Source organism: Telmatherina bonti, assembly GCF_933228915.1.
Source record: "Telmatherina bonti genome assembly, chromosome: 4".
Lineage (NCBI taxonomy): Eukaryota > Metazoa > Chordata > Actinopteri > Atheriniformes > Telmatherinidae > Telmatherina > Telmatherina bonti.
The window spans coordinates 23,767,374-23,791,703 of record NC_136622.1 but is presented as its reverse complement, the minus strand read 5'-3'; the positions used below and the strand labels follow the sequence as shown (position 1 = coordinate 23,791,703).

Here is a 24,330-nt window from a genome sequence, read left to right as displayed (position 1 = left end):
TCCCAAAAACCTATTTCTATGCATGCATACCACGCTGTAACCAGGCAACCATCATCTGCAACACAGCATTATGGGATACTCCTGGGGAGTGTGCTGAGAATGTCAACACTCAGGCGCCTGGCGAGGTAGCGTCTACAAATACCTTTTAGAAAAGACACACAGCCCACAAGTTGTCTCTCTTAACCCACTTCAATGTGCTCAGAATGGCAGCTGATGTTTTCTCTGGTCTCAGCTGCTGTGTGATTCACAATGAGTGTGTGACATCCGCTCTGGTTGGAGACTGGTGTTTTTGTCGGAAAAATATTTGTGCCTCTGCATTCAGTTGTTAGAGTGACTGATGCAGTTGTGCTATTGTCATCAATAGCTGAATCGGTAAAATGTTTAAGCCAGCGAGTCACACTGTGTATCATCAGCATGAGGTGAAACCATTCAGTGTGTCTTTGGGGAAAAACTCTCATTGTTATTTTGGAAAAATATGAATTAAAGTAGGAAGCCACATACTTTATGCGTATATGAGATTGAAATTTTATTGTTTTGTGTGTAAATAGGACATTAATTACTGTCATTGTATCAGAGCAATGTATGTAAGAAAGCATTCCCTTGTGAAAGCATTCATTGTGTCCTGTGGACCCCCATGTGCTAATATGTTAGCGGACGCAAGCAGGAGTGGTGATGCAGCAAGGCAGGATATCCCCTCTCTGTCTTACAGGCTTCCTTTGCTCTACTGACTCACATACTGAGATCCTTCCTCACCAGTTCTCTTCCTCGTCCTCTCACTTTCCTTATCGCTTTGTTTTCTAATATATTCATACATTTTCCTTCAACCTGTCTCCTTATTTCTTCACCCAGCAGAACCAAGCAGGCTTTTTTTGGTATTGGCTCTTATTTTCTTTTTTTCCTTTAGCTTCTGTTCTGTCACTCTTCTATTTTCCCTCTTTTCACTTCACTTCTCCACACCATTCACACTTGTCTCATCTCTAAATCAGCTCTTTTTTTTCTCCTTGCACACAAAAAGGCAAAACAAAAGGAACCAAGAGGGGGTGGGTGACAACAGTGAGTGGGTGAAAGTGAGAACACATGCCATCTGCTAAGTCGAATGAGAACTATTCTTCTCAAAGCTGAAACTCCTGTGATGGAGTTTGTTACATCCAAATCTACAGTGCTACCATCTAATCTCACAGTAATTTTCCTTTCAAGGTGGGAGACCTTGGTTAACTTTGTAAACATGCATATAATGAGCTACATAGTGCTGGTGAGTGTGTCCTACTTCACATGACTGCTCTTTTGAAACATAGTGGTGAATCGGTTCCATACTGTTTAGAGATGCCAGGGCAAATATGCTCATGCAAAGTAGTGCAGCGTTCTACACTTTCTGCCTGTGTCTCTGCCTCTTTACTTCTATTTTCATTTTGTTTTCAATTTGCAAATTTACACCGATATCTCTTTTTATCTGTTTGCCTTTACTTTGCTTAATAGCAGCTATGCAACTGTTTGCATAGCTTTCTCCAAGACTTCAGCCACTGTGGTCAGCCCACAGGCATACACACACACACACACACACACACACACACACATACAGTGTGCTGTCTGTGCAGACTCTCTAACTGACCTGAGCAATCTGGCCTAACATCAAAGAAGCCGGCAGTTTCAGAGTGTGATGAGTGCCAGTCCTCAGTATCAGCCCTCACATTCAGCACGTAGCAGCCTCATGCATCCAGTATATAATGAAGGTGTGTGTGTGTGTGTGTGTGTGTGTGTGTGTGTGTGTGTGTGTGTGTGTGTGTGTGTGCATATAAAGCCAGGGACTAAGTACAAAAAGCTGGAGAGCAAGTACAGTATATGTAGTTAAGTCGTATATTAATGTGATTAGACTGGAGTCAGGGAGACGACTCCTCGAACAAACAAGTAGCTGTGTTCTGCTAACACACACTTTACTTGATTGTATATGCTTGTAGCAGTTACATGTCTCCTTGCCTCAGTGCATCAATGTGCAACACAGAACTGCCTTGTATGTGGTCACTCACTTTTGACTAGTCTTAATCCCTCATCAGGGAGGCATGAGAGCTGACGTACAGCACCTATTAGCCTTAAATTACACCCCTCTCTCCCCCTTTGGGCCTAGTGTATCAGCTCCCAGATGCCCAATAACTGTCACCACACAGGTCTGACTTCAGTGTGGCATAACCACCTGGACATTGGCCCTTTATTAAAGCTAGCTGTTTCAAGTGAATGTTTTATGCTTTTGCACAGTAAAACAGCCAGTGTTTGTCTGTACTCAGCTCCTGTTATTATACACATTCATTCAAGACCACATAGATGTTTGGAAGTGTGCAAGTATCCTGTGCATGCACATAAATGCGTTTTGTTGTCAGCTTTAGCTTTTGTGGACGTCACTTTGGGCTACTTTTAAATCATCTCTGTTGATACCAACGTGGAATGTAAGCAAACAGGATGTTGCTTGTTTTCACTTTGGCGTTAACCAATTTATTTAAATGAAACAGAAAACATGAGTCTTGTTTAAGTATTGCTCCTACAACTTGGAGGCCTGATAATATCATGGCTACAGGCTCTTATACTTGAATACAAGAGATGTAAAATCTGCAACCGTATAATGAATCCAAGTGTGACAATGGCCTTATATACATGTATAGTTTTCAGATCTAATACATTAGAGCCTCCAAAGTCACTGCAAACTGGTACAAAACTTAATTTTGTACCTGTTTATCTTGTTTTAAAAGAGAAGGCCATTGCATAGCCAACCCAAAACATGCTATGTAATATTTTATAGCTTGTGGTCCTTGTTGTAAAATAGTTCTGTGTGCACATGAACTATGATGCATTAGTGTATTTAAGTTTACAAAATAATTCAGTTTACAAAATAATTGAAAGAAAATATATAAGAAAGAAGAATATATGTGAAGGTATCTGAAAAACATCCAACTGGGGAAATAATTAATTGTTAAACAAAGTCATAATAAGAAGACTGAAGAAGGTATCCCTGCTCCTTATAAAAGTTGGGATGTCCAAAGTGATAAAATGACATAGCTAAGAGCAAACCAAGTCCCTCGACTGGGGCTCGGACTTCTTTGGGCCTGTCTCATCGATGTGACATTCTCATAGAGAGATACACACACACACACACACACACCCATACACATGCAGGAAAAGATAGACAATAATACAGACACTAAAATTCATTCACACACCCACATGTGTGCTTGTTTTACATCACTGATGTATTATAATTATTGCACAGGGGGATTTATTAAAAATGTGATGATTCTATAATATGTAGGCCTAATGGCCTGCGCATCTGTATTAAGTAAATGGGGAGGGTGGGGCATACAGGAAAGACGGGAAGAGAGGAAATGAGAAAAGAAGCATGAGTGGCGAGGTAATGTGAGGCAGGTGGGGGTTATGGGATGGTTATTTGACGTGTGCTGGCTACTAATTGCAGCATATTTAGAGACAGGCCTGTCTTGTTTTTCAGATGATTTGAATCAGCTTATTCATTAAAAGGGTGTGTGGTCAAATGGAAACAGAAACAAATCTGATGAATGGATGAGTTAATTTAGTTAATTTGATTATGAAGGATTGTAGAGAGGGTCTTTAATTGTATGGCTTATTTTAATCCACAATTACTTAAGTCATACTGTAACTCTGTAAATATTTCTTTTTACTATGTTGAATTTTCTTATTATTTTCTTTCTCTTTCTTTTTTTGTTAATTTCTTTATTGTTACTCCTCAGAAAATAAAAACAAATTGATTTATTGACAAAACTGAATAGGCTGAGCAATTTAGTGAGACGGTGAGTGGAAGAGGATGTGCTTCAAAAGAAAGCTGTTATTGCGAAACAGTGACGATGCTGGTAATTTATCATCAACCCCTTATGTTCGCACTCACAGGCGAGCAGCATAACACGGCATCTGTGGTGCATGTTTGAGACAGAGGATGGGGTGGTGAATCAGCCAGTGGGAGGCGAAACGGAGCGAGAGACAACAAGAACGAAAGAGGGAAGGAAGGATAGAGGCGGAAGAAGGATAGGGAGGGTGAATGAGCTGGTGGGGGTAGAGTGAGCAAAGTAGTGAGTGTAGAGAGGCAGAGGGAGGAGAGAGAGAGAGAGAGAGAGAGGAGGGGGATGCTGTTGCTACTGTGACTGTTTCTCCTGTCAGTCGGCTGCTGCTTGTCTCGTGAGCAGGAGGGAGTACGGAACAGGAGAAGAGCAAGGGGGGGACAGTGAGGAAGACGCTGGTCAGTTGTTTATTTGTGTTGCTCAGGACGCTGCAAACAAGCTGTGAGCGAGTGGATTTAGGAACTTGACGCAGATCTGCAGATCCATGTATTATCAGCAGTGAGTGAGGCTGTCACTCTTCTAACCCACACGTCATTTTCAACAGAGGAGTGAACCCATAGTCTTACACTGTGGGGAGTCTGGCTCAGTCATGACCCAGGGGTAAAGAGGGGGCGCAAACCAGACAGTCTTTGTGTCTTTACACCTTTCTTTGTCCCTCACTTCCCTGCATTTCCTTCAGCATGCTTTTGTGTGTATTTGTGAATGTGTCACTGATGCTGCTTCTTTGCTCTCTGCAGGAGGGATGCTGGAGGCTAATGTGGCTAGCATTAGCTTGACTGCTAAGCCCAGAGAGCTGGACCTGAGGTCTGCAGTTGTCTCCTGCCAGGATACTTCAGCTCAGACCATGGCCTCTAGGAAGACACAGGCCAAGCCATCAGGTCTTCCCCAGGGCCCTCCACGTCCCTCTGGGTCTGAGCTCAAGGTCTACCGGCCAACCTCTGGATCTATCCCCATTCCAATTCCCAACCCATCCAGGCTCCGCAAGCAAAGATCACTTAACAACTTGTGTGTGCTCACTGATGCTGAGAAGAAAATGCACCTGTATCAATCACCTCAATGGAATGATGATGCAAGTCGACCTGGGACAGGGTCCAACAAAGCAGGCCAGACCAAAACAGGTCAAGCAGGTGGTGGGAGACCTCTGCTCTCCAGGACACTTTCAAAGTCAGAACAGTCCCTGTTCCAGGGGAAGCCCAAATCATTCTGTTCCCCAGCTGTGACTTCAAATATAGGGAAGCCAAGTCGAATCCCTGCACCTGGTAAACCACGGGGACCTTATGCTGAGGTTAAGCCCATCAGCAAGCCCTCTGAGGCGGGCCAGAGCACAGACACAGACCCTGCTGAGCACCCTTCTAAAGCTAACTCCAATGGAGCTGGGAATACTGGAACTAATGGAAAGAAACCAGGGGAGAAGGGGAAATCTGGATCTCAGTCAACAGAAGAAAAGAAGGAAAAGAAGGGGACAGAGGGAGAAGATGATAAGGGCTTTCTGAAGGTGGACCCAGAGTTAGTTGTAACAGTTTTGGGAGACCTGGAACAGCTCCTCTTCAGCCAAATACTGGGTGAGTCTGCAATTTACCTCTTTTCTCCTCTCCACACCCAGACCTTTCTGTTCGGCTCCTGCTGAAGCACCAACACTGAATTTTAAATTAATGCAGTCTCTGTTGCAGCAAACCGTATTATCTGTGGGTTTTAAGTGATATAAGCATGTTGGCAGGTGGTTCAAATCTTTGTTTACAATATGCTTCATTTACATGTGCTGGTTTGATTTTTGCTGTATTTATTTGTACCAGATGTTTAGTAGAAGTATGGGGTTCCACAAAGCAGCTGAGTTAAGCATTTCAGGGGAGCTGACATTGTTTTGTAGTTGATTCATTAGCTAGCAGTGGAGCGTTTTGGCCCAGTCTCATGTGACCCACTGCCACAGTGAGCTAGATTTAAATCAACCCATCAAATAAGCCCTTCGTTTGTTGCTGTTATTTTTCTACTACTCCTCTTTTCTCTCTTCACTTCATGTTGGTGTGGGAGCATATTGCAAAACTAAAAACATTTGGCCTTCAACATTGACATATGCAGACGTTAGAGAGACATCTGAATGTTTCTGCATGTCTCCTGGCTCATGCCAAAGTCAGCCAATCGTTAATAAAGGCCGTGTGAGTGGGACTAGCAGGGAGTGGGCTTTCATTCGGTAAATAAAACGGCTGCACATCGAGCCAGGCTCTGGTCACAGTGGGCCACATATTTAGCCTTGCACCACTCCTCTCTCACCCCCACCCTCACTCCTCTTCCTCTACACCTCCATTGATCTCAGGGCCACTGACAGATGGCCACTATCCATCCCACCCCACCCCCACCTCCTCCCCCTGTTACTGAGGGCAACGTGTGGGAGGAGAGAGGAGACTCTGATGGGGTGGTGGCATGGGCAGGTAGTGTTCTGCCAAACTCACAAACATGTTTGTGTCATCTGCAGCGGATGCACTAGGACGCATTGTGCATCCAAACATTTAGTTACTGGGGGTGTATTGTGAGAATGATGACGAAGTTTATGACTAATAGGTCAAACTTGGGTTTAAACCAGTCATACATTATTCATTCACACATGCACTCTCTTTGAGATTCTACGTTGTAGCACTACTCATTCTCTTTCTATCCACCCCTCTCGGTGGGAACAGATACCATCAGAGTACTGGGAGAGAATCGTGCAGCAGGTCTTTCTATCTGGCTTGATGGAAAGAAATTACTTAATGTCCATCAGCAAATCACTTTCTATCTTTCTCCATTCTCTGCATTTTCGTATTTTCTCTTCTCACCATCCAGCACCATGCAGCAATCACAGTGAGGATGACCTTGCCCGTGCAGCCCTCTGTGTGTTTGTACTTTTCATGCTGTTTTATGTATGTGTGGTGCGTTTATGTGTGTGACTTTTCTCCATGTAATGTTGTCAACCACATCTTCTGCACACAGCCAGGTTGGAAAACAGTAAAAATAAAGATGATCAAAAGTGAAGGATTAATAAATAAATAAACGATGTCTTTACTTTAATGAGCATTTAAAGATTCTTTAACTAACAACATTGTCGGTAGGAAAAACCTGGCCACCAGGGAACAACGCTGTAGCATATGAGATGATTGGTCTCTGACACTGAAGTGACAATAAGGCCACATGTCAGTTGATTGTCTAAACAAGTTAAAATATTTTCTAAAATCTTAAAAATGGTGGCAAAATTAAATTGAATTAAATTACCGGTAAATTAAATTAATTTACTCCAATGGAATTGGACCCTTAATCGGACTGCAGTTAGGAAAAAAGTTAGGAATGAATGAATAAATTAAATTAAACTTTTCAGGTCTTCGAAGTGTTAATGTATAAACTTCATTCATTCAGTCATTCATTCATTCATTCATTCATTCATTTTCCTTACCGCTTAGTCTAATTAAGGGTCATGGGGATGCTGGAACCTATCCCAGCAATCATCAGGCAGGAGGCAGGTTACACCCTGCCAGTCCATCGCATGGCCAAAAGATCCAGGTTAAAAATAAATAATAAGAATATAAATCTGGAAAAATGTTGGAGAGCTCCTGTCCTTTTGCTGCTTGGATCCCAAAGTGGGAAAAGAACCAGTAACTTAAATGTCTTCCTCGTATCCAAAGTGATCAAGCATCGCCATTGTAGTGACCCATTGCAGTGGATCATTGAAGGCCACCACAACTTGCCACAGGGTCTATCATAGAAACTACAGCAGGTGTGGAGGATAGTTGTGCATGCATACTCTCTTTTGAAATTGCATGCATTTGTTACAGAAAGGTTAATTGTAACTTGCCCTGCAGTATGCAGCTGTGGACTCATCCTCTATCATATCTGCCTCTCATTTCCGATGGGACGCTCAACTAATTGGGTTCTGCTCTATGCGCTCTGTCATAGGAAGATAGATGGTAGATGCGCAGTGGATGGTTTCCAGTCATCCACAGGTCTCACACACACACACACACACACACACACACACACACACACACACACACACACACACACACACACACACAACACACACATGTAAAGTTTGGATTCAGCATACAGTTTGTCATTTAATTTGAGGAATATTATTCAAGAATTGCTTTACAATTTGTAGATGAATTTTTTGGCTGATTTTGAAAATATACAATTCAAACGCCCAAATCCTTTTCTTGAGATTTCCCCGTGACGCCATGTCAGCCAATGGCAACTGAGTTTCATAGACACGTTGGCATTCAGTTGTTTAGAACAGTATAGAACGGAAAGTTCAAATGAATGGATAGTGTTTTTTCAGCCCTGTTTGTTCCACAGGCGACTTAAATTGTTTTATTTTTGTGTTAGAGCATTTAATGGCTGCAATCAAAGTGTGAAAAGGGTTTTAATCAATAAAGTAAAATGTGCTTCTGGAAAACATTTCCTACCTTGAATTTAAGAAGATGAAACATTTTTCTTGGTTACATGTATTGTAAAAACAGACTGGAGATCGCTTCTTTTTGTTTTTATATCCCTTTTTATAGCAGCTTTTTTTAATCAGAATTTGGGCTTGCACACACACATACAGTAATGGTAATATTATGGAAGCTACATATCAGCTTTTACTGTAGGGAATGTGCCTTAAATTTTGCATGTCATATTGTGTGACATAGGGCAATATATTATTACGGCAGTGTCCTTTTAGGGTAAGCCTGCAGTAATGGACAAAGATAATGAAGAATGCCACTGAAGATGTTTAACTCAAGACCATCAAGAGATAACCCTCCTCCTGCACACACCGATTTATGCAAGAAAAAAAAAGAAACAATCCTGGATATTTCAAGGTCAGGATTAGTATCTGTATGATCTACTTTGTAAGCAGACATCCATGTTTAACCATGGGGTGATGAGAAGCTTTTCATTTATTGGATTTGGAGAATTACTTGGCCTGCGTGTCCATGAGCAGCAGCTCTGAACTTGCAAATGGATTTTCAGTACTCTACTTGTGCAATTCTTCTGGTAAAATAAGTTAACATGACTTTCATCTTGTAAAATAGGTCGCTATAGTAATGTAAAGCATTTAACCTCAGATGTTTGTCTCTAATGACCCCTCCTGGTTCTTTCTAGCCCCTGTAATGAGGTGTGTTAAGAGGGTAAGCTCCCTCAAGCAGTGGCCTTTCCCAGCATGGGGCAGGCACAGTTTAGGGCAAATCCTAGCTAAGACACCAATCAAGCATCCGGATTAAACTTTGCATTAAGATAATGAGAAGATTCAACCCCCCATTCCATTAATCGCAGATCTATCACCCTGAAAAATGGCCAGCAGTAAAGACTAAAATGAATTAAAGATTAAAGCTGTTGGGACATCTGTTTGGTTGGAGATTTGGGTATTTGGGGATGTAGGTTAGAAGATTGAAGATGCTGTGTGGTCTTGGTTTTGGCTGAGCTGGTGGTCAGATGTACTGTAACTCACCATGAGAACAAAGTGTGACTCAGTGATACATAGATGCTCATTAAAAGGAGCCTTGACTACCAATGTGTTTCTTCTTTTAGTTCGACCCCTTGTGTGTGTGTGTGTGTGTGTGTGTGTGTGTGTATGTGTGTGCGTGTGTGTTTGTGTGTGTGTGGGGGGGGGGGTGTCTTCTTGTATCTTCTTGTATCTGCACCAACTGTGTGAGGAACAATAAACCTTTCAGAGAAATCAACAAAGGCTGGAAAAGAACACACACACACACACACACGCACACACACGCACACCTACACGTAACCATGCACAAGCCTGTTCAAAGGAACTGAACAGCACTGCAGGAAATAACGTCAAAGCGCTGCAGTTTCCTCAGTCCAAAGCATGGTTACACATGCACTATAAATGTGTGCAATATTCAGTCACTGATACACTCTCCTGTCCACCCTCCGCCCCCCATATTCATCCTTTTTTTCCATGACTGAGTCTTTTTCACACTCAGTTCCTCCATTGTGATCCCAGTGCTCAGTCTCTAATGTTGAAGCGGGTGCGGTCAGAATGGCTGGTTCCGCCCCAGGCTTTGATGAGTGAAGGATTCAGGACAGTCGTTCTCCCATCGAGGAGTTAGTGACAAGCCAAATAAAGACAAAAGTCAACAGGAAAGTGAAGAAAAAAGCATCCCTCCAGAGCTCTCGCTCTCTCTCTTCCTCTTCCTCTGTTTCTACTCTGATGTGAGTTGACGGCCAGAAGTGTTCTGTCACCAGTCAGACAGCAGGAAGGATATTTCTGGTGTTTCAGAAGAAGGACAGAGTACATCTTTAGCATGATAGGAAATTTGTCAACGGGAGTTTTTGAACTGTAGATTATAAAAGAGCTGTTCATACATATGAATGTATCTATGATTATGCATTGCTTTCCCCATTGTTTGTGTGTGTGTGTTTACAATACTTTGCGGTCAGTCTGTAAAGACTTAATGTAGGAGCCATTGCATTAGTGCAGTCTGCTTCCTGCCATCTTCCTCCTAAATCATATTAGTACTCTGTGTGTTTTTGTCTCATCAGCTTTCTCACAACATACACACATACACACACACATTACTTCTCACTTAAAAATCAGTTATGACACTGCTACCATCTTCCCATTTGTAATAAACTCTGCTGAAAGTTGACAGGGTTGCATTGTGTTATGTGTCTGCTGAAGTCTGAAAGGTTAAAGTGCTTATTGATAAAACTGAAGCGCTTACACTCACCCTCAACTTACCAGCAGTGAGTTATAAATGTGAAAATTATTTTTAAATTACTAATGGATGAAACCTATTTGACATATCAGTATTTCTGAAAAAATGTCAAGAAATACAACAGCATCTTCTCTCCTTGAGGGATCTTATTCATGTTTGTAAAATGTCATTTAGGGGTCTGTTTGTGTATCAATCCAGTATCATTATAGTCATATCTTTCCTTGCACCTCTCTGGCTTTAATGCACATGTGATTGCATGTGAGAGTAAGACGTAGATACAGACAGAAGGAGATTTATGCAGCCATCTTGTGATGTGGAATACTTAGCATGCTTCTATTTATATTCTCTTTCTGTTTTTCTCTTCAGAAAGCTTGCAGATAAAAGTGTCCATTGTTACTGAAGCATTTTCTGTGCATTTTCTGGCTGCTGTAACAAATCAGTATGAGTATAAATGTTTTCTAGATGGCTTACACTGGCGCTTACACTAAGACTGGCACAACAAGCCAGTGATGTTCTTTTTATGCCCTTTTTACACTGAAATTTGTAGTATGCCACCTTGGACTTCCACTTTTTTGATAAAATATGTCAATAGTCTTCGGCTATGAAACTGAAATGAGGAACCGTTTTGTCTCACTGTAATGACCACTTTTCAGTGTAGTATTCCCTGCAACAATATAATTTCCCTTGGAGGATTAATAAATTATTACCCACTTCACTAAAGCCATGGCATTAAAGTCATTAGATGCTCAGTAATGTTGCCAGTCAGACATGAGATGTAAAGCCCATTGAGATAAACAGCTGGTGTTGTCTAACCATCTCAGGTTAATTGAAAATTACAACTTCTGTTGGTCTCACTATATATATATATGTGTATATATATATATATATATATATATATATATATATATATATATATATATATATATATATATATATATATATGTGTGTGTGTGTGTGTGTGTGTGTGTGTGTATATATATATATATCAGTCTGCAGACTGATAGCTACCTCAGGATAGCTATCCTTTGTGGGGTTTTTTTTTGTTGTTTGCTTGTTATTTTGTTTTTTTGCATTATGCTGGTGTTGGATTTTTTTTTTTCTTTTTTTTGTATTGTTATTATTTTTTTGAAATTCTACACGCATTTATCTAACAGTACAGTTTAGACATATTCTGTATGGAGACGAATAAAACTCAGAGATTCATACATAACTTTACTTCTGTTTCATTGCAGACTGCATTTTGTGTTTTGTCTCAGACTATTTTAACTTATTAATTATACATCAAGTTTTTGTATTTGAAGCCCTGTAGGCATGTTGAGGTTTATACAATTTCATCAAAATATTCTGCACACATTCAGTATTTGGGACAGGTTAGGATTGCAAACACACCTTTTTCTTCTACTGCAATTAGTGTGTTGTTGAAAAAGCAGCTTTCCCAAGAAAAAAACAGCCACATATTTCTTTTGAATCTTGATGCATTGCTTTAATACTGTCATCACAGAAATATCATTGACCTTTATAGATTGCTTTATGCTGGTTAGGATTTCTCCTGGACACCTCCTGGACACCTCCCTGGTGGGGTGTTCTGGGTATATCCCACCAAGATATACCTGGGAATTTCCTCTGGCTTTCTCTGGATGACCTGAAGGAAATGGCCTGGTATCTCTTCTTAAGCTGGTGCCTCTGCAACCCAACCAAGTGGTGTCACTTGTCTGTTTGTGTGTTTTGTGTGTTTTAAGTCACGAGAAGAGAACACATGCATTACCATTTTCTCTACTCTCCTTATATTGAATCAGCTGTAAAATGTAAAGTCACTCTAAGTGCTGATATTAGCTCATGAGTAGGTTTTAGGTTTTTGTCTGTGGTGGACCATGACTGATGAGAATTATATGTTGGATTGACTTTGAACAATCTATGTAATGTCGATTCTGATGCACCCCAGCAAGACTAGCTGCTACCTTGTAGTAACTAATGGGGATGCTTTTTACAAATAAACACCCCCCTTTGGAGTTGAAAATTTCAATAGTTAGGCTAGAAGTGGCATCTTTTTTCAGTTTTGCATGGATGTACTCTTGACCTCCTTCTCCGAGAAAGTAATGTTATCTAAAGTCATTTAAAGCCTCTTTATCTTATCCTCCCATAAGCGGATAGCACTGTGACTTTTAAGAAGATGGAGCTGCAGTTAAGGAGATATACTCAGTGTGTTTATGTGTGTATGTTTGTGTTTGTGCCATCACTCCAAAAGCCAGGCTTAGGTAATGAGACGATCGCAACTGAGAAGATTTAAAGTCTGAAGGTTTTCAATGTGTATTAGTTGCTGCACATAGAATTTAGGATCTATAGCATTAAAATTGGTCTTAACTCTGCATCTGTGTTCAGAGGCAATTTCCTGCATAAGGTTTTCCAATTTTAAATGCATTTAATTGCTGCTACCAGAACTATGACCTCTCCACCTAATAAATATGTATTGATGAACTTAATCATTCTTACATGGGAAGAGCAATACATGAGTTATAGCATGCTTAACTCTGTTTTACCCAGATACAATCTTGTACTTTTGTATGCTCATCAACCATTTACATCTTATGTTAGATATGATGTTTAAGTGCTCTAATATCCTTTTGCAACATCTCAGTGAGGCAGATGAACTCCTGTGTGTGTTTGTACAGTTTGGTGTTTGACTGCGTGTTTGTCCGCCCTGTCCAGATGTGCAGGAATGGCTGTGTGTGGTAATGCTTCCTGTTTTGCAAAATGTCTTGGGTCATCTGAGGTTTGTGATGCTAGGCTGAGTAGATTTTCACCACCGACAAAGAGGGAAGACAGGAAGCATGAACACTGAACCAGGTGGTCCTGTCAAACAAAATACAACACCCAAGCAACATCATTCTGTTAAAATGCTGTAACGAAGGATGCAAATATTTTACTAGCACCCTGTCACCAGACATGAATGCTGAAATGATTGTGTTTGCAATAGAGTAAAGAGCTACATTGCCTTATGATCATTTTGAAAGACATACATCCATGAAGGTACAGGTGTAGTACCAGTCAGTGTAGTAGCCATATATCATGTAATATGACTGCTGTTGCCTGAAGACAGTTTTGGTGACGCTAACATATGTGCACGCGTGCAGACAAGACAGGGACAGATGAACTCCGGAGGGAAGGAAGGAAAGAATAGAAACTGGAGCCATTACTCAAACCTTCATTCATATTCCACAAAAAAAGAATCCTGCTCTGATGAGAGCACACATTCATGAGTATGCAAGGAATACACAAAAAAAGATGTTGAAATGCAACACAAACATATGCATAAGCACGTACACACAAAATAGCACACTGTTCTTGAAAGGACAAACCCATTACTGTATCTTTGGGGATTTTGTCTGTTTCTAATGGAGGAGAGAGTCAAGTAAGCCCAAATGAAACCAAGTGAACAGCAGTTTCTCCCTCTTATTTTCCCATACTCTGTGTTCAAGCTGCTTCATGCAGCATTCTTAACACTTCACTCTATCACTGTTATTCTCACCAGCAACAATCATAACCTTAAGACCAAAACCAGAATTTATACCAGCAATGGTTATTTTTCATGAATTTTGTTCCGTTTTCTGCTGAGATGCACACTTATTCAGACATTGGAATATATTTGAAGTCATTCACACTTGTTATGAAGAGCCCTACAGAGAAATACCCCTGGGGGTCCCCGAGCACAATATAGCAAAATAGTCAGATGGATACTTTGGAAACAACCCCAAAGCTAATGGATCAATAACTATCAGCACTGTCGGCAGGTGCAAAAAGGTTTGCAAAGAGGTATAAAAATCCACTATTTAAGAATGCAAGCGGTGCAAGCACAAACTTGTTGCATCACCTGTTGAGACAGAGGAGTCAGGTTCAGAGTCATAGCACATTGCCCAGAACCACCAAGCACCACAAGTACTTTCCCTAAGTAGGCCATGAGAACATTACATTGTAAACTGCTGCCAACAAAGAGTCAGAGTAGCACCAATTTTATTAAGATGTGGAAGCCCTTAAAGCAACAGCTAAGGCTGGAGTGGGCAGTAAGTTTCAGACCCATAAGCACCCTGGGGATGTCCATCAGCATCAGCATGGCACCATCTTGAGAATAAAATCCTCCTTGGCTGTACAATTTCAGAATCCCTGTTTGCATTATCCATAACAATGCTTGTAAAATCAGCTGAATAAGAATGCAGAAGCCTCTTGTCCAGATCTGGCACCCAACCGCCTTCAATTAGGGCTCACATGAAAGTCTTTATAGTGACCATGACTTCAGTGTTCAGGTGCAAGTGATATTGTTTTTGCGAGAATGACCTTCAAGCCTTCCAAAACCAGGTTGCTTGTCCTCAAAAAAGGCATGACATCATTTATGCTTTTCTCTAAGGGAAGCAAAGAATCCCACCGTGTCTGAGAAGCTAATTAAGAGTTTAGGAAGCACTTTATTGGCAGTCTGAAGGGTACCATCTCACCAGTTGACCAGCAGGACTTTCTTAGCTCTTAGCTTTCTGATGTGGACAGATCAGGACATACACAAAATCATGCACTGACTGCTCTGGCCTCTTCTGCTATATGAAGTTCTAATTTTCTCTGTGGTGACGTTCAAACTTAGGATAAACCACTTCCTGCACATGTTGCTGGGTGTATCACAGACTCTCAGCAGCATTGCCCTGCAATGAGTGCAATACTAGCTGAAGCTCCCATTAAGCAGTCTAGTGGAGGAGTTCAAGGTGGCTAGAGCCAGAGAAGTTCCGTTTATTGAGACTAAACTGACGCTGGCAACATGATGGGCATGAGCAAGCAGGAGTATATGGACCAAGTGAGAGTATATGGCTCTTGACAAATCATAGAATTGGACCTACTCCACTTAAAGTTCCTGGTCCAGTATGTGATCTCTCCCAAGTCCTCAAAATCTATTTACCTGGGGCCTGACAGACTTACCTGCCTGTCAACTCTGTTAGGGATGCCAGAAAAAGGGATTTATGGAGAACATTTCAAACTGCTGTTCTTCGGCCTTGAGTGGTACCAGTAGTACCATCAACAAGCTCTGTGGGCAGTAGCAGATAACATCTGTACTTACATCAACTCCAACAAGTCACAACATTCTACAAAGTGATCCATTTATGTTGTTTGTGGTGGAGAGAAGCTTCCAAATGACCAAATGCCAAGCTAGGGCTTTTCTCAACAGCACAATACTGGCAGTTCCTGGTCAACTTAGGAAGACAGCTGAAGTTCCCAGACAAGATTACATCAAACACACTTGGCTTGACATGCTCCTGATGTCTGAGGCAACCAAGCAAGTGCTGGAACTAACTGTCCCCTGGGAGGACAAAGTGGATAAGGGGCAAGAGAGAGAGAGGCCAGATACATACCTATGGTAGCAAAGTGTTGAAAGTATGGGTGGAACGCCCATTGTTAACCTGTTAAAGTAAACTGCAGGGGCTTAACAGGCTGATCATTAGCACAGTCCCTGAGACTCATAAGAATTTGTGGGCAGCAAACACAATGAGCCACAAAAACATCTTGAAAGCAGCTGAAATGGCTTTTTGGAGCCTCCCGGTAAAGAGGTGGGATGAGTGGCGCACTTACTACCTGGATACAGTTTGTGGACTGATCAGCCTCAGCTGGGTCACCTGGAAGAGTGACTGAGAATAAAACCCAAAACACAGAATGACACTAGGTGGGTATGTGTCCAGGCTGAGGTGTATAATACAGCTTGCAGCTCTGTCGCTGATGAAAGAAAAACTTTTTTTTGAAAAAGCTAACAATAGTACCTGCATCTCCAATAAATAAACAACTATATTCTGGAGCAGTAGGAAGCATCTGGCTTTACTGTTCTTATCATTTCAAAGCAAGCTTCTTCACATTGCTTCAATTCCAAAGCCAGCAGGACTTTTTAATAGGTTTTTTGACCTGACCATGCAGCAACAGAGCCAGACAGTGTCTTTATGTATCCATTTGACATTTAAGTTAAGCAGCCATCTGGACTCTTGTTAGGATGCAGGCAGAATTTTTCCAAAGAAAATGGTTGCTGTATTTCTTTCTTTACATGCATAATGCCCTTTTTCTTCAGACTCATTGAAATCAGTTGCTGTATCAGTTTAGTCTGTTCTGTCTGGTACAGACTCCCATTAGGATAAAACAACATCCCTGTGGATGCAGAATATGCATGCTCTTAAAACAACACTTACTCCAACATGCTGACTCTTGTTCCAAGAAACTGAGTGGGCCATTATGAGAGGCGCTTCGGCTAGTTTCATAGCCTCCTCAGTGCTGGAGTGTGTTCATGTGTGATTCCAAAAGAGACATGTGGAGGTATCGTCCCATCTAATACACACAAATACTCAAACACACACAGAGACACACTTTGTTTAAACCAGATCAATGTAATTCATCTGCGCCCCAGGGGAGCTGCCAGACCTGACGGGGATATTTGCATCCCTAATTCCCTCAACCGCAACCCCCCCCTCATGCCAGCTGGGCCCACCAGGGCCAGGGCAGAGGCGGGACAGGAAGTCTTTCCCAGACACACTCACATACAGGCTTACACACATTAGCGCAGACCGTATCTAATCAATTTGATGCTATTGTTAAATAAAGCTCCCGTTTAAGGTAATTAAAATCACCCAATTAAAGCATGCATGTGTGTATTAGACTTTGTGTTTGCGTGTATTAAGGGTTCTTTGTTCCTGTTGAACCATTATATGACCACGTTACCAAATGTTACCAGTTTAGTTCAGAAAAAAATGGTATTTTTTAACTTGATTTTTCCAAAATGACAGACATCACCTCATATACCAACGTCACAATGAACAAAGAAATTCTATTTTTGTTCTACCATTTCTTTTCACACATTGTTTACAATGCGCCTGTGTGTGTATTTGTTTGCATCACGATGACTTCATCATATTGCTGCATGTCCCCAGGGCTGCCTAATCAATTTTATTGTGCCCTTTCTTTTTGGCAAAAATCAATCCAGTTTTATGAGTTGGGCTTAGATTAAGTGTCTGCCAGTGGTGTCTATATCCAATTGAATGTGGAAAACCTTTCATAGACAAATGTGGCTGTGTTTGGTCTGCAGCTGTTGTTGAGATTGACACCTCTGGCAGTTCATAATTTGCCTTCCTTGCTCATTAGGATGACCTCTCCCTCTTCACCTCCTCACTAGCCATCTGGGCTTCTTTATAGGGGTGTTGGTAGGGATGAAAAAGGTTTGGTTGAGTAAGTGTGATTCGTTTAAACAACTACTATGTTTACTATAAATTTCTCACATAGACAAGCAAATCCTATAGTCACAAAATAAGTCTTGAATGTCATAAGACTGATGAAAATAAACCATGTCTATTAGAAAAATGATGAAGTCTGAAAGTACCGTGATTATGTTAAAACTTGCTGTGCTTATTTGGGAATCAGCTGGGCTGTGTTAATGGTCAATCAAACTCAACCTCAGGGGTGAACAGCATGCCCCATATCTGACCACTCCAACACTTCTTTTACTGCTTCCTTATAAAAAATAAATGCAGTCCAGAGAGTTTAGGAGAGGATTAGTGAAGGATATATGATGCAGCCTTGGTATCCTTAAAAGCAGTTATTTAAATGTGTTTATACATATTTGTTTTTAATGGTTTGTATGGAGAACAAACTTGGTAGCAGTATTATTTTTACTTAAAACTACAAACTAAATGCAGTAATATGATGTGAGAGCAGTGTGAAGACATCACACACACATGAAACAGTTGTGCGTCTGCATGGCTCAGCGTGAATCTGCATGGCTCAATCTGAGCAGATTGCAGTTTTTTTGGACGGGGTGACACAGATGCCAGTGTGTCTCTTAGTGGGTTTACGTGAAATCAACTTTTGGTTTGATCTCCCACTGAGCAAACAAGAGGCAAAGGGGAACAGTGCAATGAGCGGCCACAGGAACGGAGGGTGGTTGCATTTGGATAAAAATAGAGTCGATCCATCCTGGCAAATAGAAAGGTACCCTGGTTGGTGATGTATTGATTGAATACTGATGGAGAATTTGCCTCACATAAACCCATGTCTGTTGTTGTGTATCAGCTTTATATTTAATTTGTTTAGCTTTGCTTTCATCTGGAATAATACCTGTGCTTTCACTATGATTACATTGTCTTTTATAAGTAAATTTTTACCTCCATCATTTTGTTTCCCTACTTAAGATTTATTTTTTTGACTTTGTTATTATCATTAATCCTAGATTTTGGCCATGATGTGCAGGGATTTAACATTAGGTCACCTTTTAGCAGAAGCAGCAGAGATAACTTCCCTGATCGTCATACAATGCTTTGTGTTTGCTTGTGTTCTGTTACACACTCTTGTTCAACTATACATGCATATTTTTTAAAAATGGGTAAACATTTACTTTTGTGTTTTTTTTAATTGTGCAAAATAACAGTCTTTTTTTTTTTTGTCTTTTTAATTTTTTTGTCTCTCTGTGCACTTTTGCAGACCCAGAGTCCCAAAGGAAAAGAACCGTGCAAAACGTTCTGGATCTTCGACAGAACTTGGAAGAAACCATGACAAGCTTGAGAGGGGTTCAGCTTAGTCACAGGTCAGCTACTCATACACAGACAAACACACACATGCAAGATTCATGGATTGAAAATAAAAGAAGAAAAAGAAAGAACACAATTCCAAACACAACAACCCCCTACACACTACAGAAAAATGAGCAGCAGTCAACGTGACTCTTATTGACACTGCAAACAGAGTGTTGGGTGTGGTGGTTAACTGCCTGCGGGAGCTCTGATCAATATCAACATCCTTGTAAGACCAGTAGCTGTTAGTCAGTCACTCTCCACCTGCTCTGCTCTTTTTTTTTTTTTTGCATGGTTAATACAAAACTGCTGCAGGATTAGCTGTTAGCTAAACTAACAAAACAACAAGCCATGATGTTCTGATTGATTTTACAAAAGCATGTTTATGTGTCCTCTTCCTCCGCTTCCTGGACTGGTTTTGGTTCCTCATGTCTTCAAATTTTTGTCCTTGAGAGCTTCCCTTTTTGTCTGGCCATCTACACGTCCCCCTGTGATGTATCCTGTTTCTGTCCTTCAGTGGTAGTGCTTCACACGAAGAGCAACTCAGCAGATGGTTCCCTGCTGGAATACATTTCCTTTGCCATTCGTTCTTTTATTGTACTATAATAACCTTGAGTCACTAAAGGCATATTTTGCTTTGAGGCATACAATCTGACTGTGAAAGTCTCAAATACAAACAGGATGTCATAAATCCTGTGATTTGCACAAATCAAACAAATAGATTACAGAAGTCTACCTAATTGTAGTATCAATGTGACTGAATGCCTATTAAAATGCATTGTATGAAGATTAGTAGCATCTTCTCTCTTTATCTCTCTTCACTTCCTCGTTGCCTGTTTTATGTTACCAGTGAAGCATTTCATTTAGGAGTGTATTTATTGGTGGTTTTGTGAGGATGATTCTGTATCCTGCAGACCAGATTAATTCTAATGCAGAAGGCAAATGTGTGTGCTGTCACACTGTTTGAGAGCTTGTAACTTTTAATATGCTAATGCTCATCATTCTCAGACCAGGCTCTAAGTAGTAATGTGCTGCACTGCCTCAGAACAGTAAATGCATGTGATGCTTATGTTTGTTATACAGCAAACCATGTTGTTTCAAAGTCACTGTGCATCACCATAAAGGCATTTTTTCTGCAGTATATTTAAAGGCATGCTTCAAACATGCATACACACATACCCCATATAAATACACACATATATCCCATATAATCACAGAGCGCTTTTTAAGGGGGGCTGTACTGTGAAAATTGATTGTCTGCAGAACACTGATAAGTAAATATTTCTCCCTCCGTAGCTGTGTCGAGGGAAACATGTGCTACGACAGCGATGAAGCTGCTGCCTTCTCAATTTCCAGCTTCTCGAATCGCTCCTCACCGCTGTCATGGCGCCAGGGTCAAGCTAGCCCCCGTCTGCAGGCTGGGGATGCTCCATCCACAGGCAACGCACCGTCAGATGTTCCCCTCCGGATCAGCCACCCGTCACACATCCGCCTCATCGAAGACCTGGTTGACTCTGATCCATCCTTATTGAAGGGAGATTACCTCAGTGACAGTGACCTTGGAGGGAAAAGCCCAAATGATGATGAGGAGGAGGAGGATGATGATGATGATGATGATATTGATGATCTAGGGAATGGGTAAGTTATTTATATTTTTAATTGAAAATCACATGTTTTGCTTCATGAACCTGATCATAAATATTTTATAACTTAACACACAGCAGTGTGTTGACAACAGGACAGGCGTGTCTCACTATTTCTTGTGATGTTAAATCCCTCAACCTATCAACATTCCCACAGCTGAAGTCAGAGCTGTATTGGTCATTTACCAGTCTACTATATATCACAAACTCCCCTCATGGTATCTGCCTGACATTGTCAGCTGTAACTCCCCTTGTGCAGCTGGTTCTGCAGAAAGCTGCCTTTTGGCAGAGCAGGGGAGTGATGTCACAATTATTGAGCCTCCTTGCAGAGATCACCCCGTCATTGAGCTCCAATCCTGCTGGTGTTGCCAAGAGGCTTTCATGAGGAGGACCCCTTGCAATGTTGGCTCACTAGAACCTGCTGGCAGAACTACAATGCAGATGTCTTTGAAAAATCAGTAACTTAATCTGCAGTCAGTGAGAGATCAGTCTGAGTTGGCTCAAGGTCAAATCGATTTTTGTTATAACGTAGTCATGCATTTAAAATAGGATTAATAGTTGAGATCATGTCAGAAAACAAAACATGAGTTATTTGATCATCAGCTACTTGGCTGTGTTGTGTTGTGTTATGGTTGTAACCAGGAACTAAAGCTTTGTATTTATTTCCATTTTTCTGTGGCAGCTAACGCTCAGCATCTTTTAAGAAGATGGTATTTCGTCACTTGCGAAAAATAATCCCTTTTGTGTTAGTCGATGTCTGTATGTGGTATTGAGGTAAAACCTTTGGAAATTATGCTTAAGTGAACTTAAGTTGTTTGCTCTGTGGCAGCTGAATCACATGAACAGGTCATAAGAATAATAATGTGCACGAGGTTAGCTGTTTTTCATGGTTAAAATATTTCTTTGTTTTGTTCATCACTGCTTTGTGACATCTTGTGACTATTCAAGGAAAATACTAGATTCAAAGCACACAACGGAGGAACTGAACTTTAAGGCCTGTCAAAGAATGAGTAAAACCAAGTAAAATAGACTGTCTTGGTTAGTGTTAGGGAACCTGGAGCAGCTGCATAAGAATAGGCAGTGATGACACAATTTCAAGCCAGCAGACGACAGCGCATCATATTTTACTGACCAACTCTGAGCATAGTGAAGAAAAACACATTACCTCATTGGAACCATGATTCTAGCTGTGTTTGTATTCAAGCTAAAATAATTTTTTAAAAAAAGCCTTGCAATGGCCACAGTTTGACATCTCCATGGTTACCTTAAAAATGGACCCCCAGTGACCAAAAAAAATCAATTGAAGCACAGTTTGAATGCTCGTAGTGTTACTGTGTTTCAGGTTGTAAGCAAAATGAGCGGTTATGCAGGTTTATATTACACTTTGTAAGATTAAACAAAACAAAAGACGATATTTGTTCACAGACTAAAAGGTAAGGCTGAGAAACTGGAAAATTATGGTTAAATAGACTCACTAGCCAGGAAACAACAAAAAAAAAACATTTATTTTTTCATCTTTATTGATTTATTCTCATTTATTTATTTATTTATTTGTTTGTTTGGAACAGTGCAGGTTAAGAACTTCAGTACTAAATAACATAATCTAAAACATGCCAGATAAAGCAAGAACAAGATAAAACAATAACATGCAAATAAACACACAACAGACATATATAGTAAAGTGTGAACCAGTCATAAATATTATATAAAGTTTATTATTTACAGTGCAAGACTTAAGATGCATATTTCAAGTAAATGAGGTTGGTCTTAGTCTACACAATGCCAAAAGATATATTGTACAGCCCATAAAGGCTCAAGGCTATTTATTTATTTACTTATTTTTCTCATAAACATGGCAAATCAAACAGCATATCCTCCGTTTAAATCTCCAAAAGTTATTTAATTTTCAATTAACCATTTTATTCACTTAATTCCAAATCTCAGTTAATGAAGAAAACTTTATTTTTGAGTGAGTCATTTCTCATATGATACAATAAACTGGTTAGGAATCAACAACCATTCTGCAGCTTAAACCACATGACTTGTTTTGTCCATCGCCACTAGAGGGCAGACCTGTGCTGTAGCTGCTTCATGCTGCTGCTTCCTCCAGCCTCTGACTGTAAGCAGGCTGTCTCCACCCTGTTACCCCCACCCCACATCCCCCACCTCTCCATATTTCTCTCTTATCGCATCATTTATTACACATCCTATTCCATTATTCATACAGGCAATGCTAATGTCAAACAGGGGTCACAGTGCACAACTATATTCCATCCCTACATATATAATACATGGGATTTCCCCCCATTTAGATATTATGCATCACAGACACTTTGTTTGGGTTTTATTCCTCAGATTTCTTTGTTCTGTTACAGGAAATAGAATTAAATTGGAAATAGTTCCTAAGTCCAGCTTCCATATGTGTATTTGTAGGATTTGACTGTTTACTCACTATGAGTCACTTGAATTTAGGCATGACTCGCTCACATATGAAGGTGATCTTACCGTGACTGTATCCTGACCTGAGTGCAATCTGACCTAAAATACTCACACAAATTCTGAGTCATGATCCCTTGTGTCGGTTATCTATTTCCTGTTCTTTTCTAGCTGGGGCCTCTGCTTGTCAGATGAGTTTGAACTCCATCTGGATCCAGCGTCCTCACAGTGCACCCCCCTTCTCGCCCCAACACTCTCACACACAAACACCCACACACACAGACACATACAGACACACACGCACTTTCACTCTCACACACGTCATTCTTAGAAAGAAATAGTTGGAGGAGAAACTCTGAGGAAGTTATTTCCTAGGAGTGTGTGCAGTTAAACAGCATTAAGGTGTGGTCTAATTCAGGTTTTAGAGTTGTACTGAATGGGTTCAGGTGGATTTGATACAGTTTTACATCTCATCACAATATGGTCTATTCATTTTGAAGAATTCAAATTGTTTTGAGCTTTTGTTTTACAGTTATATGATCAGTAGTAATAATTAGATAGCAGAAATTCCATCTTAAACACTGATATTGCAATTTGACACATATAAGTTACAGTCTCCACATTTTTGAAAATACATATCATATCAGAAACAAGCAGGCAATGCATTCAAGGCTCTAATGAAGTGTTAACAAGACAAAGAATGATTGAAGTTCTCTGCTTTATCGGAAATTTTTTTATTATCTCTAGAAATGTTTAAACATACGTAATCAGCAAAGATATTTTGTTCAAAGACTGCGTAGAAGCTTTTTGTGTAGGGTTACCCCCCACCACCATCACCACCACCCCCACGAGGGAAGCAATCGAGTTTAAACACAGGAGATGGCTGAACGGCAAACGATTGTGACAGACGTCACTGATTGCTATCGTTTGAGTGGCGATAATGGACTCAACATACACATACACTCATGGCGACAATTACGTGAGCGTGTGGCTCGTTTTCTGCCCCGCCGGCCGCAGACGCTTCAGCTTCTGGATGGAAGAGCACCTATCCTCAACATCCAAACATTCGTAAATGGACAGTTGCCATAGTAACGCTGCAAGACATGCTGGTTCACTGCACTTATTGCCTGAATTCTGAAAACAT

General features: G+C 40.7%; 1 protein-coding gene across 1 annotated transcript in view; it reads left to right on the top strand.

Annotated features, from left to right (window-relative positions):
* nav1a (neuron navigator 1a) overlaps nucleotides 1–24,330 on the top strand; it is a gene marked incomplete at its 5' end in the record, with an annotated part of 73,460 nt that overhangs the window by 5,049 nt on the left and 44,081 nt on the right. Inside the window, 3 exon segments of the mRNA XM_079238703.1 lie at nucleotides 4,592–5,416; nucleotides 19,019–19,121; nucleotides 20,404–20,745. Coding sequence (XP_079094829.1) covers nucleotides 4,592–5,416; nucleotides 19,019–19,121; nucleotides 20,404–20,745 — 1,270 coding nt within the window.